At 41.1% G+C, this 14,073-nt stretch overlaps 1 protein-coding gene across 1 annotated transcript; it reads right to left on the reverse strand.

Annotated features, from left to right (window-relative positions):
• Positions 1-2,433: 2,433 nt before the first annotated feature.
• HINT3 (histidine triad nucleotide binding protein 3) lies at positions 2,434-13,970 on the reverse strand. The gene is made up of 5 exons (XM_054023595.1): positions 13,380-13,970; positions 11,790-11,907; positions 9,129-9,198; positions 7,831-7,957; positions 2,434-4,998 (listed from the first exon to the last, which is right to left on the reverse strand). Exons 1-5 carry the CDS (start codon positions 13,527-13,529, stop codon positions 4,951-4,953), a joined length of 513 nt encoding a protein of 170 aa, XP_053879570.1. The 5' UTR covers positions 13,530-13,970; the 3' UTR covers positions 2,434-4,950.
• Between the last annotated feature and the right edge of the window lie 103 nt (positions 13,971-14,073).

Here is a 14,073-nt window from a genome sequence, read left to right on the forward strand (position 1 = left end):
TGAACATGTGAGATGTTTTTCTTATGCAGCACCTTTTGTTAACACCAGTTTAAAGTAAGGCGGGCAAACAAAGTGTTGATCTATAAATAGCATGCTAGGAATACATCCCAAAATAACTTGAAGGATCATTGTCAACTTAAATTACAGTAGTGGAACTTTTTGTATTTATAAGCTAAACAGCCCTGTCACTAAAGCTGTGTAAGAAAATATTTCCTTTTTACTTGGTGCTATCAAATGCACAGTATTTTAACCATATTACCGTTTAGTTGCTGGTACTTACTTTAGCATTAATCTCAAGCTCTGTTCTCAGTGTGGGAAAAGGAAAATTTACATTGCAGCTTAAGGGTATGCCTAGACTGGAACTGGAACCTGTAAATTTAAGCTTGAGAACACAGCCATTCTAGCTATGATCAAGTTAACAGGCTAAAGCATATAGCCACAGTGGGATGAGGGGCTACTCCCCGAACTATGATCCCAAGAGACCTTAAATGGGTACTCAGGCACCTATCCCACCCCCCTCCCATTACACCTCCACCCTTTTTAGCACACTAGTTCAGTCAGAGCTAGCATAGGTATGTCACCTCAAGCTGGAATTTACACCTTCCAGCTCTAGTGTAAAATATGCTCAGTCACAGGCCCCGCAAGAAGGTGTTGTTGCTGAATTGCTAGCAGAAGTTTTGATGTTCCTGAGTTTGTGGCCAAAAGGGTGGTTTTATTCCTCTTAGGAGCCAGGGCTAGGAAACCCCTTCAAACCCTAAGCCCCTGCAGGCATTAGTGGAACAATAAACATGAGAAAAGCTGCTTTAGTCTCTAGGCTCCCACATGGGTCCACAAAGGAACAGCGGCTGAGGCAGCTGAGACCACTTCCCAGGCTTCCTTGGAGCATCCCCATGAGCAGAGGTAGCTAGAGTGGTGTTCGTTTCTTAGGGGATAGGGGGGAGCCTTTATTTCAGTGCTATTAAAGAGGGTGGGAGAAACAAATGGGGGAGAAGAAAAGGAACAAGCCTGTCCACTGTCTTACTAAAAATAAAACTCTTATAAATATCCACAAGGAGCAGGACGCTTTAAGAAATCAGGAGATTAAAAGATTCTATCAACTTTTTTTTAATCTTTTTTAATTTAAGTTATTAACACGGACAGTGCCCCTTTCAAGAAGCAAATTTACTACTCCCAACAGGTCCACCAGGAACTTAGTCAGCCCCCAAAGAAAACAAAGTGAAAATCTACACTGAGAAGTACTTCTCCAGGTCTACACTGGCAAGCTTACAGCAGCAGAGCTGTACTGATACAGCTGTGCCACTAAGATCGCTCGTGTAACCACATTATGCCAACAGGAGAGAGCCCTCCTGTCGACATAAAACCAGCTCAATGATTGGCGGTAGCTATGTTGGCGGGAGATGCTGTCCCACCAACACAGAGTTGTGCTCACAAGTGCTTACGCCGGCAAAACTCATGTTGCTCAGGGTGTGTGTCCCCCCCGCCGAGCGATAAAAATTTTGCTGACCTAAGTGCTAGTGTAGACATGGCCTAAGAAAAGCAGTGTGAGGTTCTGTTTGTCTCAATTTCTGTAGCTCCATTTACAATTAAATGTTATCAGCCAGTCCTGTAACCAATCTAATCTCAGAATCAAGTTGGCTTCTTTCAATCTTACACATCATCACAAAGGTTTTTGCAGGCAAAATTATGCCCTCATTACACCTTTACAACCCCATTGTGTCCAGTGAGGTTTGCACACACATAACTGGCTGGAATTTACAAAATTCCATTGATGCTCAAGATGTAATAAAATCTAACTCTTGATATGAGGTGTTGATCTTTCATGAGGTAAAAATGTATTAACTAAAATTGAATAGGCAATTCTAAATATACACAGCAGCTGAGTAAGGCTGTCCTGTTTATACATTGTACTTTTAAAATGAGACTCTACTCTGGAAAGAGACAGTTGGGCATACACTGTACACTAAATTCCCAATTTAATTTTACTCTGGGAAGAATGACAGTATGGGCAAGTGCATGTCTAACAGGGCAACAGTAGGGTCTACTGCCACATGCAAACCTGACTATGACTCAGCTATAAAGGATTAGTCTTAAGTTGGTGAAAAGGTCAGTCTTTGACCTTATTACCTACCAAAATCTGAGTAATTGCCAATTATGGTGTTCTTTGTGATGTAAATACCCATCCCCTTATGAACTTGATTAAAACTAAATTTTGTTTATATAAGACACTGAACAGCCATTAAATGGCAATGTGGTTTTGTTGTTTTGCCATTACCAGCCTAGACTGAATTGGAACTAGCAACCCAGAAGTGAAAGTTTCTGTTTCCGATTAACAGTTTCCATCACCATCTGTCCCACTGGAGTTTCATTCTAAGCACTGAATGTGACCCTATCTACATTTTCTATACCAGAATTAAGATACTTTTCATTTTCACATTTTAGCAGCTCTGCAAAGGTATGACACCTAACAATAAAACAGTTAAATTCAACCATCCACCTCTGACAGAATTATAAAATATTCCAAGAAGCCCAGGTTAACATCTACTATTTCTGGTTTTTATTAAGCTTTTCCACAATATTTTAAGACTGGCTCATAAAAGTAGCTTGTAATGATGCATATCAGTTAAGTATAGTTATATAAATTAACTCACTACCACAATATTCATGAGCAGCATTTTTAACACTGTTTTAAAAAAAGATTAATATATTGGCATCCTAATATTTTAATCAAGTTAGGATGTGTGAGTTGATTCCCTAATTATTGCAAGGAATGAGTCAAAGTCTTCCTAGCACCAATCTGAAATAAACCAGACTCCAAAGTACTGTAAGTTACATGCCAATCCCCTGTAACAAGAGAATCAAGATACTAACACTACATCTATATTTGGAGCTGAAGAGGTGTTTCCCAGCTCACGTAGATGTACCGGTGCTAGCTTTGATCAATCTAGTATGCTAAAAATAGCAGTGTTGCCAGAGTCGCACAGGCAGCAGCAAGTGGCAGCATGGGCTAGCGCCTTGAGTAGGTACCCACTGGGTCCGGGTGGGATACAATCAGGGCAGCTAGCCCATGCGACGGCTCACGCCTGCCCCGCTACCATAAATTACACTGCTATTTTTAGCATGCTAGCTTAAGCAAAACTAGCACAGGTATGTCCGGGAACCACACCCTCAGCTCCAACTGCAGACATAGCTTAAGTGCAATGTCTCAGGGAAAAGACAGACAGAAGTAAGCTCTTTATGGCAGGGAATTTTGTTCTTTGGTCAGCATATTCTTAATACTTCAAGTACTATATACAAATAAGGTGTTACATAAATAAACATTACAAAACATTGCATCACTAAGGCAACAGGATCTGTGGAAAGGACTTCAAGACTTCTCAGAGAAACCTGCAGGTGCAATGGATAACCACCACCTTGGCTGTTAACACGTAGATGCTAAGGGCACTGGTTTCAATTAGGTAAATGCAAAATGGTTTGTAGAAACCAAAAAAAAAAAAAAAAAAAAAGGGATAAAATTATTGTCCTGAAATTTTATCTTTTTTTCAAATGATCTGAATTAATTTGGTGCTCATAAAAATGAGGGACCGACAGCACTGGCTAGAGCCAGACAATGCAGACAGGCGCTGCGAACACCACCTCATGCAACTCTTGACACCACATCACATGAGTATTTCAGTTTTGGGCTTTGCCCGAGTCCCAGATATGCCAAAATCTATCAGATCAGATGGTCGTTTTGTGTGGTGAGCTCAAAAACAACAAAACCCACCATCAGTGAACAATTTATCTTGTGACTTATAATATTTAGGAGTCAAATTTAGCCATGGCATAAGTAAATCCAAGTGACATTCAATAGAACCATATGTTAGGGCTTGTCTTCCCAGTGTGTTCACCTGCACGAGAAGGATGTAAAATTCTAGTGCACACTACCATATTGCATACTAACTGGCCCATGTGAACCTCACTGGCATGCACTAAAAATTCCCTAGTGGGTGTGACTGTAGTACTGTTTGAAACAGGACTACATTCACACACACTAGGGATCTTTTAGTGCATGCCAGCAGGATCCATACAGGCCACTTAGTATGCAACAGAGTAATGCACACTATAATTTACACCCTGCTCTTCTAGTGCTGACTAATGCACTGTATAGACAAGTCCTTAATCTAGGTTCTAGTTTAAATTTGATGCCCAGAGGGAAGTGTGTTAATTCAATCCATCCAAACACTTTACAAGATTTTTAAATGTACAATTAAATTATTTAGGGAATTAATATTCAAGACGAGTAACAATCTTATTCCAAGTCCATCATATAAACATTCCTACAAACATTTAAACTAAATTCTATGTTCTAAAGCATCATCATATTCTGGGCTCAATATGTTATGTTTAGCACTTGCTACAGACCATTACCATGCAAGATATGTGATGGTTTAGCACCAAAAAACAGTAGTGACTATCTTTAGCACTGTACCTACTAAGAACTAGACATCACCAGCATGACTCATGGAAGTATAAAGGAAACCTGTATGTTTTAAACACTATTGCATTCCCCATTTTTTTTTTTAAATAAAAAAAGCTAGATTCCACTTTTAAGCATTCAACTTGGTACAGTGTACATGCTATTAACAGTTACTGTTGAAAATTTTCCCAGTTTAATACATTCAAACCATTACTGTTTATACTGTGTTTTACTAGAACTAGTGTTTTATATATTACTCTATTTTCCATTCAAATATTTTGCATCTATTATCAGAAAACTTGAGTACACATACATTAAGAATTAGGTAGACAATCAAAAGTTTCTTGCCCTGAAGGAATAGGCAATCAACTCAAGCTTTTCCTTTTTTTTAAAAAAAAAACCTCACAAATAGTTGCACCAAACTGTATAATCTTAATCAGAGTTCAAAGAACAAATCTAAATTGATTTGTGATCCAGAACTAGGCAAGGCGCTTTCAACTGGCAGCATTTTCAGTCTGCAGTCGTTCAATCAGCTGTTCAGCCTGCAGGAAAAAAGAAGCAATATATTAACCCTATGACCGATGGACCTCCAGTTTAATAACTGGTCTTCCACAAATCCCGAATATCCCACTGAAAGCAACACATTTAGTTTAAAGGTGGATATGTACCAGATATATTAAGCAGAACAGTGAGTGTTTCTTGCTTCACATAGCCAGGATGTATACCAGAAGTTACATCTGCTAGAACAGATTCACTAGTTTTCTCCCTCCACCACTGGAGGGTTAGTAGGTCAGCAGAAAAAGGAGAAAGTTTTGAGACAATTGGGATGACGACTGGTCGAGCATGAGTCACCCAGGCAGGGTGTTTTGAAAACCTAAGAGGAGACGTATGCTTGGCAACAGCTGAGTTATGAAAGCTGGGGCACAAGGAACTGGTACTGCTGTTGACTTCATATTCAGACACCTAGCTATGCAAAGGTAGGGCAGCCTACAGATGACTCATCAACATGGAAGGACAATGTGAAGGGGCCCCCAAGTGAGACATAATGTGGAACTTAAAGGATTTGTAGGGATACCCAAATTCCTTTAGCAGATTAAACTGGGGCACACTAGGTATTAGGCATGAGGAGCCCTAAACCTCTTTTGGATGGCCCCTAAGAGCCAAGCTAGGAGCAACTCGGTTGACAATTGTAACTGGGAGTCTAGGGTATTTCTGACCTTTTCTGCCAGTACTATTAAGTTATCCTTTCCATTTGAACATGTGTCTGAAGTCTTACTGGGACCCACTAGGTACTGGAACCTAAAAATGCAAGCAGCTTAAGTGCCTCAATACTTGCCTTCAAGTCATTAATATACTTGCTAACTATGGGACACCAAACCTCTAGCATGTTACCAAGCTCACCTGGTGAGGACAATTAAACAAGGTTAAATAGCCTTACAGTTCATTTGCTATTAAAGTTAGATAATTTAATTTTGAGTTCTACAGTTTAATATAATTCTGAATCTTGATTTCCATTCTTTCAAAATCAAGTGTCATATAAAAATTCAAGTACGTTTTCTATTTTATGTTATTTGTATTTATCTTTATAATGTCATCTCAGAAAATTAAAGGGGCCCTCTCTTGGCTTTTTATTCCCCTTTACAGATCTTATGTCCCAGCAACACTCCCTTAGGCCAAATGCAAGGCACTGATTTTTCTAGCACTTATGTGGAGGGTCTGTCTCACTTAACAGGATAATACTGCTGTACTAAAAGTGTAGGTTTTTCTGTTTGTTCAGCACAGCTGTAGCCCAGAAGCCTTCCCCACCCTGCCCTGCCAGCATGCCTCAACCCTTAAAAGATAACTTCTCAAGATTAGTGAATTATTCAGTCTCCATGCCAATTCTGCTCTTAGCCCCACTCAGTGGCGATTTGGCACTATTTGGTACTTTCGCTGCAACAGAAAATGTTTTTTGTGAAGTGGACATTTGTGGACTGGACTGAGACCAGCAAAACAGCACATAAGCTATTGAACAGCAGCCATCAGATGGCTGTAACTTTTCACTCAAGCAAGACTGAACTGGTGAAATGCTATGTATCCCATTAACAACTGAGGGAGGGCTAGCTCAGTTGTTTGAGCACTGGCCTGCTAAACCCAGGGTTGTGAGTGCAATCCTTGAGGGGGCCATTTAGGGATCTGGGGCAAAAATCTGTCTGCATCCTGCTTTGAGAAGGGGGTTGAACTAGATGACCTCCTGAGGTCCCTTCCAACCTTGACATTCTATGAACAATCTCTTAGGCTACCTTCTGCTCACAAGTATTTTTTCTTGTTTCCAAGTTTTAATGCATTTGCATTTTCAATAAAGGCCATATATTAGATCTAAAACTACACAATAGTTTGTACTACTCATATTTTAACACACACTTTCCTTAAAAAGGAAAAGGCTGTAAAAGGTCAAAGTAACACACACTGAGTTTTACCTTGACATTTGCTCAAGGAAGGTACAAGTAATCCTGAATTAAAAATTATACAAATGTCTTTCTCAAAATAACTGTTCAAACAGTAGTTTTAACATAGATAACTAAAGATTTTTGCATTGTATTATACATTTCAAACTAGAACCTTGCAACCCTTCCTCTGCAGCACAGGGCACGGGGCACTTGCAGGTTAACTAGAGTAAATCGTGGATTCTCTGTAACTTGAAGTCTTTTAATCATGATTTGAGGACTTCAGTAACTCACCCAGAGGCTACAGGTCTATTACAGGAGTGAGTGGGTGCAGTTCTGTGCCCTACAATGTGTAGGTCAGATTAGATTATCACAATGGTCTCTTATGGCCTTAAACTCTATGAGTCTAACCCAACCCGAACCCAGTGGGATCCAACTACAAGTGTTAGGTTAGATCTGAAAACAGTCGAAACATCTCAGGCTTGGGTTGAGTAGGCTCTAATCTCCTCCTCCTACCCCTGGGGTTGGTGCACCAACAGCTGCATGCCCTGTTCTTGCTGCCCACTGACACCTTGCTGTGCTGTGTATGAGGAGGAGTGGGAAGTTCTACAATTCATTGGCACACTCACTCCACAGCACAGCAACTGTCCCAACTTCACCAGAGATGAATTGCAGGCATGGGGAGAAAAGCAGCGCTCACCATATTGAGGACATGGGGGTGACAATAATTCAGGTTCAGAGGGAAGTGTTGGATTCAAGTTGGGCTGGGTCTGAAAACAACTCGACCCTCTGAGGCTTGGGTAGGGTTTAGGTTGGCTATGGGGCCCACTGGATTTGGATCAGGCTTTAAAATTAGGCCAGAGCAGATCACTATTTCAAATCATTTGAAAGCTTTCACATTTTATGCTTGCAACTGGAAACCTACCAAACCAACTGTGCTGCACTTACCGTGATAAACCAATAGGAATTGATTCTGTATATCATCCTGGACAAGAATCCCAGCTGACTGGCTGGGGCCAGGACATGAAGATGTAAGTGGGATATTGAGCAGAATGGAGGCCAATGAAATCCCATCCTTGAGAAGAGTGGGGGAGGGAAAAAAACATCAGCTGCATTAATTCAGACAGAGGCTAGAACATCTTAAAACTATGTCATGGGATGATTGTGTTGAACTGTAGATTTTTGTCTGGAGTACCAGAATTACTTCACAGATCTAGCAGCAAACACAAATATTTATGTGACCAAACAATTTTTTTTTTTTTTTTTTTTTTAATTTTCACCGCTTTTCCCCCCACAAAGTCATAAAATTGAAATGACAGAAGCTACAATGTGTGTTAAGGGGTATTTTTATTTAAGTCAAGGGTTGATACAGTAACATGAATACCCCTTCCTTCACTCAGCTGTCAAGACAGCATCTCAATTTAGGGGATTATTTCTCACTTAATGTTGGCAGTTAAATATATTTTCCTATTAAGAAAAAAAAAAGATTTTAACATACTACCAAAAACGCATCACATCTAGCAGTGAAATCAGCAATAAGTTGTCTCCTAAATGAAAGGTACCTTCCAACTTCTTCAGCCACAAAAATATGTTCCAGGTTTCCCAGAATGGATAGGTTCAAGCCCAAAGTATTTAAATATGGTTTTAAAGCATTTAAGGATAAGATGATTTGAAACATGGTTTTGCTTGCTAGCACGGCAGGGGCCCAACTCTCTTCAAACAAATTCTTTAAAACAGCATTTGAGACTAACATAAGCTCAACCACATTCAAACTAATCTCAAACAGAGACCCAGGGTTCCATATGGATGGCCAGGAAGTTCATCTCTACTTTGGACCCCAAGGCATGCTACTGGCACCTGGTCAGGGCAGCCTTTTGAAGTTTGTTTAAAATTTTCCCCAAGGCCTGGCCATAGACAAACTTCAAACTGCACCACTATTTTGTTCCATTCAACATTTTCTAGAAAACAAACAGGAAACTAATTTCATATAAAATCATGCTACATGTTACCAAATAGTCAAATCAAATTAACTCTTCACTAGAAATGTATTAGTGGAAGAATAGTTTATGGTCCCATGTTTGTGCATCCTATCAGAGAGCTCACGCTGTATTTCAAATCCTAATCAACTCCTAAGTCCATTTCTCTTCGACAATTAACCATGCTGCCCTTGCTACCACTATCAGACAAGTACTGTTGTAAAAAAAGTCAATAGTGTACTAGATATATCCAGAAAGCAAGTTATATACCTTATATCGTTCAAGTCAGTAAAATTATTTTGCTGAAGGATGTTCTTTCCAGCTTCCATCATTTTCTCCACTAAGTAGAAAAGAAGTTAAATTGAATGTAAACTCTAAATGTAATGCACTAAATGCCTCTAAATAATGAGGAATCTAAAAAAAACTGGGTACTTCTCTGTAACAGCCCCAAACTCTTCCAGTCCATAAGAATTGTTTTGTAAAATACTATTTTAAAATCTGTAACAATTTAGTAGCAGGGATAAATTGGAAAACTCATGGGATTGATAATTAAATACAAACCCTTTTCCTTTCTAAGTCACTGATTTGTATCTAGCACAGATTGTTAGATGTGGCTGTCTGATAATGAAAGTGAAATGCAGAGGTGATGTCCATCCACTTTAGTGGTCAAACTTCCACATCAAAAAACTTCCACCCATATTTTGGCACCATTTTTGGCAGCTTCAGCAAGGCCAAAGATTTATCTTCTCATGCCTAAAACCTCCAGGCCAATGCGGATGCATATTAGTGGGTCAGAATGGTGACGTTTGCTCTGTTGCCCCCAGTGATGTATCTGCTTTATAGACAGCTGCAGGACTTCAATGTCTAGGGCCTAGCATTTTTCTTAAAGTCTGACAGCAGCAAATAGGATAAAGGCCAGCCTACACTAGTACTCCAAGAAGCACTGGTGTTAGTGAAACAGTAAGAGATGTTAAGAAAAAATGCCAGAATAGACAAGGACTAGGACTGTTAATCCAGAATCTTTCAGATTCATTTTTAAAATTCTTGTTTTTTTTAAACTTTTTTGAAGTTTAACTAGGTTGAATGAGAAACTCGGGACAAAAAATAATGTTCATGTTAACAAGAATAAACATTTCATAGTCTCTCTCTTTGATTCTTAACACACAGTTAATCAGAACATTTCTTGCAGACTAAGGCAATCATGGAGAGTGGCCAGGATTTTTTAAACCACAAAAGCTTTGACATTTTATGAATGCTACAAACTGATTAAAAACAAACAGACCAAAAAAAACAACAACAACAACACTAATCTGTTCTCACTGAAACTGCACCTAGCTTTAGAAACTGCACTATCTTTCCAACATCATTAATAAGCAATATCCCAATTTAGCCCAGGTAGTAAAGCTAGTAATAAAATACCTTCCACATACTTATTTCTTCTCTCCATTCTCCAAAGGAAAAAAAGGTTTTCTGAAAAGCACTAGCAAAGATTCTCAACCAATTTAAACTACATCTGCAACTTCAAACAAGAAGAAATCACTATATTCTTGGATCTTAGGGCTTGTATACACTGGCAAATTGTTTGACATAGCTACAGTAGAATTATTAACCCAAAACAGAGTATCCACATAGAGGACTTATACCACCATAGCCACAGCAGAATAATTATAACTATTCTGCTATAGCTATGCCAGTCAAATTCCCTGTGTAAACAAGCCCTAATATACTACTAACCAGTAATCCTCTGATACTGAGATGGAGGAAAACCAGTGATCTCTTAATAAAACAAAACAAGTTGACTTTTTAAATTTAAAATCAGCCTTTTCAAATTTAATTTTTAAAGGTTTATTAAAATAAATACACTTTGACAACCTATGTCAAGGCCTTGACCTAAACTTAATATAATCTATTAAAATAATTTAAATAAATATTCAAGCAGTACATATTTGCTGCCAAAGTTTTAAAGAAAACTCAAACCACTGAACTGGTGGAATACACTCGCTAATTGCTAGAAGCAGGGTTTGAAGATGTTCTAAACCAACTTTTGACAGCATTTGCCTCTTCTGCAGGTGCAGAGAGAATATTTTCTACATTTCTTTTTTTCAATTTGTTCAATTCAAGGACTAGTTCATTCAAAGTTGAGAAACCAATCAGAAGTTGAAAAAAGCAGGAAAGCATGTTTTCTTCTTCCAATCTATGACTAAAACTAGGTGTGAAAGGATGATACTTACTAGTTCTAAAATCCTGAAGGACATGGTGACCAGTGCCAATCAGTTCAATGCACTAACTACAGATACTCTGCCTTTTGTTTAAGAAATCCATTTTAAATGCAAAATTTGTTGTAATAGGCTTTTTTTAAAAAAAATGCAGCACAGTTAAGGTTTTTTTAGTTAAATAAAACTATTTTAAAATATTGTTTGTGCATTTTTATTGAATTTCATTTTCCTTCCAAATACAGTTTGACAAATCAGAAGTAAAATGTATCATCTAGTAAACAAGAAGTGAATCATTCACTAATTTCTAACATAAAAAATATAATAATTAAGAATCTGAATAAATGTGTGATGTCATATATTGAATAAATGTATAGATATAGTGTATCCTTCTGGTTAGCATGAAGTACCAAATCATACCAACTTTTCTTTAGGAAAAGAATTCCCAAAAGTACACCTGGAAAACTTAGATTTAAATCAATCACTTAAAATCAATGCTTTCTGTTTGCTGATTTAAGTCATGATTAAAATCTGATTCAAATCAATCTACCCTGACACTGTTATCCATTCCCATAATAGATCTTTATCCACAAAATAAGCAATGCTTAAAACTACAATGCAATTGACAATATAATGTGGCATGCATCTCTACAGGAATAAATAACGATCCACAACTGTTTTCTTTTGATTCATGCAACAGCCTTAGTTACAGTCTTACCTAGTGGTATGTGCTCTTTCTTTAGAGTCTTGCAGTTTCCCATATGCTCTATTGGCACTATCAGATAATGGTGTGGGGCCCCAGGTCTGATATCTCTAAAACAGACTAGGCCTTCAGACTAATGGAACAACAATAAGATATTAATCTGTTATTAAAATTAACACATTAGAAAACAGCAGATAACATAAAATCACTTTTACTGGACCTGAAATGGCACTCACACAGTAGAGCATTCTATGGTTATTCAAAACACATTATAGTTCTATAAATTGTAGCGTTAGCTTTACAAGTATTTATCTCAGTGATGCATGAGATGTATATTGGAATTAGTCCACAAAAAGCAATAATGCTTGTAAATAGTTACATCATCAGCCACTCCCCATCCAGGCCTCCCCAGTTCTGATGCTCGCCTACTGTAAGGATACTGCTCAGAACAGTGAGAAATTTCGAGTGACTGCCTTTCTGATGAACATTTCACTAATATCTCCATCATATTAGTGGAGGAGGTCTTCCAGCTTTTTAGCTATGCAAACCCCAAACCCACAAAGAACTCTGTACAGGCAGACCCCTGTGTTTATTTAGAGCCCCATGCCGGTTCAGGGCTTAAACTTGTGAATTATTGTATTAGTCCAATACCACCACATTTAATCTACAGAATTATGGATAAAACTAAGAACCTGTCATTTACTGACATTTGGAAATTACATTTTCTCTACAGATTAAGTGAAATGATAAAGAATAAATCAGACATATTTTAATTCAAATACACATTTTTAGCTACATCTACTGCTACAAGCCCCCAAACCTCAGAGTTAAGATTGAAAAAAGTTTAGTTCTACCCTCATACTCTACTGTTGGACCCCACCCATCCCACTTTCTGGGCAAGGCAGGGAAGAATGATTTAAGTTAAGGCAGTTTAAATCTTGTTCCAAGCAGCAAGACACTAACAAGCAGCAGATGAAGATAACTAGTCTGTCCTGGGGCTATCTAGAAAAAAAAACAGTAGATTCGGTGAGTTACAGATCATTCAGCTAGAACTACTGCGATTAGGACAATCCCAACACTGGCTCTGCAGCACAGACTGCATGTCTTTGTTTGCTTGCTACTGTTCAATAATGAGGAGAATGGAAAATAATCTATCAAGTCATGAATCGCCACACCTTTCGCTGTGTTTTTGCTCAGTCGAGTCTGGGGGACCCCTGCACTTCCCTTGGGAGCCCCTGCGCTCGGTTTCCCAGACCTATGAGAAAATTCTCCTTCTCTCAACTGCAGGATCAGCAACTTCGGCTGCTCTTCCCACGGGTTAGCGAAAGAGGAGACAAACCCCAGGGTCTGCCACACTGCACTGGCCAGGTCTCTCCCACCCGCCCCGGGCTCTCAGCCGGTGTATCAGCACCGGTTCGCCAGCCCCGCGCGGTCACTGGCGGCTCTGCAGGGCGATGCCCGGACACCCCGCCTTAGACACGCTTAACTGTGGGGTCCCCGGCTCCTCACAGCGCTCCCGGGGCCGCAGGGCGAGGCGCGCGGGGGCAGGGCTCAGAGGGGCCGGCAGGGAAGGGCTGGTGCTCGGCGGTGCCCGGCTCCCCTCACCTCGCAGGGCAGCAGCGCGGTGCCCGGCTCCTCCCGGCGGCCGATCCTGCAGAAGACGCATTTGCCGTCGTAGCCGCCGCCACTGCCAGGGCTCGGGTCCGCGGGGGGCTGCGCAGCCTCGGGGGCGGCGGCTCCGTCCTCCCCGGCCATCGCTCAGCGCTGTTACCGCCTCCCTCCGCCCGCGATCAGCACCAGCCGCCCGCTCCCCGGGGCCCGGCGCAGCCGCCGTGTCGTCCACTACAGCGCCCCCTGCCGGCCTCGGGCAGCCTCAGCCCCTCCCTCCCCGGAAATACACAGCAGGGCGCCGGGACACGTGACTCTGAGCGTGCTCGTGAGCCGGCGGCGCGCGGTGCTAACGGCACTGAGGACTCGAGGCGTGTCCCTCGCTCTCTGCGGGGCGGGGCTGTGGGCTCGGCCAGTGGCCATGGCCGTTCTGCTCCAGCCTCGGGCCAGGGGCGCTGACTCCCATGCGTACCCCCGGCCTGGGACCGGGCTGGCGCGCGGAACCCTGGTAGCACCGCGTCCCCCAGCCAGCCTCAGCCCGGCCCGCGGGGCAGGTGTGGAGGCGAGACACTGGCAAGGAGACGGCTGGCGGCGCAGCGCTTGGGGGCGGGGCTGGGCGGAGAGGGTGTCGTCGCGCGCAGGTCCCAACGCATGGGGCGGGGGCGGGCGGGCGCGCGCAGAGTGTGCAGGA

The sequence above is a fragment of the Malaclemys terrapin genome, chromosome 3 (genome assembly GCF_027887155.1).
Source record: "Malaclemys terrapin pileata isolate rMalTer1 chromosome 3, rMalTer1.hap1, whole genome shotgun sequence".
NCBI classification, from domain to species: domain Eukaryota; kingdom Metazoa; phylum Chordata; order Testudines; family Emydidae; genus Malaclemys; species Malaclemys terrapin.

Excerpts from the sequence above, each read along its gene's own strand:
- HINT3 (XM_054023595.1), bottom strand. The coding sequence starts at position 13,529 with ATGGCCGGGGAGGACGGAGCCGCCGCCCCCGAGGCTGCGCAGCCCCCC. Across the intron at positions 9,199-11,789 it reads GAAAGAGCACATACCACTAG|TGGAGAAAATGATGGAAGCT; the intron begins GTAAGACTGTAA and ends TTTTCTACTTAG. Across the intron at positions 7,958-9,128 it reads ACTGACTTGAACGATATAAG|GATGGGATTTCATTGGCCTC; the intron begins GTATATAACTTG and ends ACTCTTCTCAAG.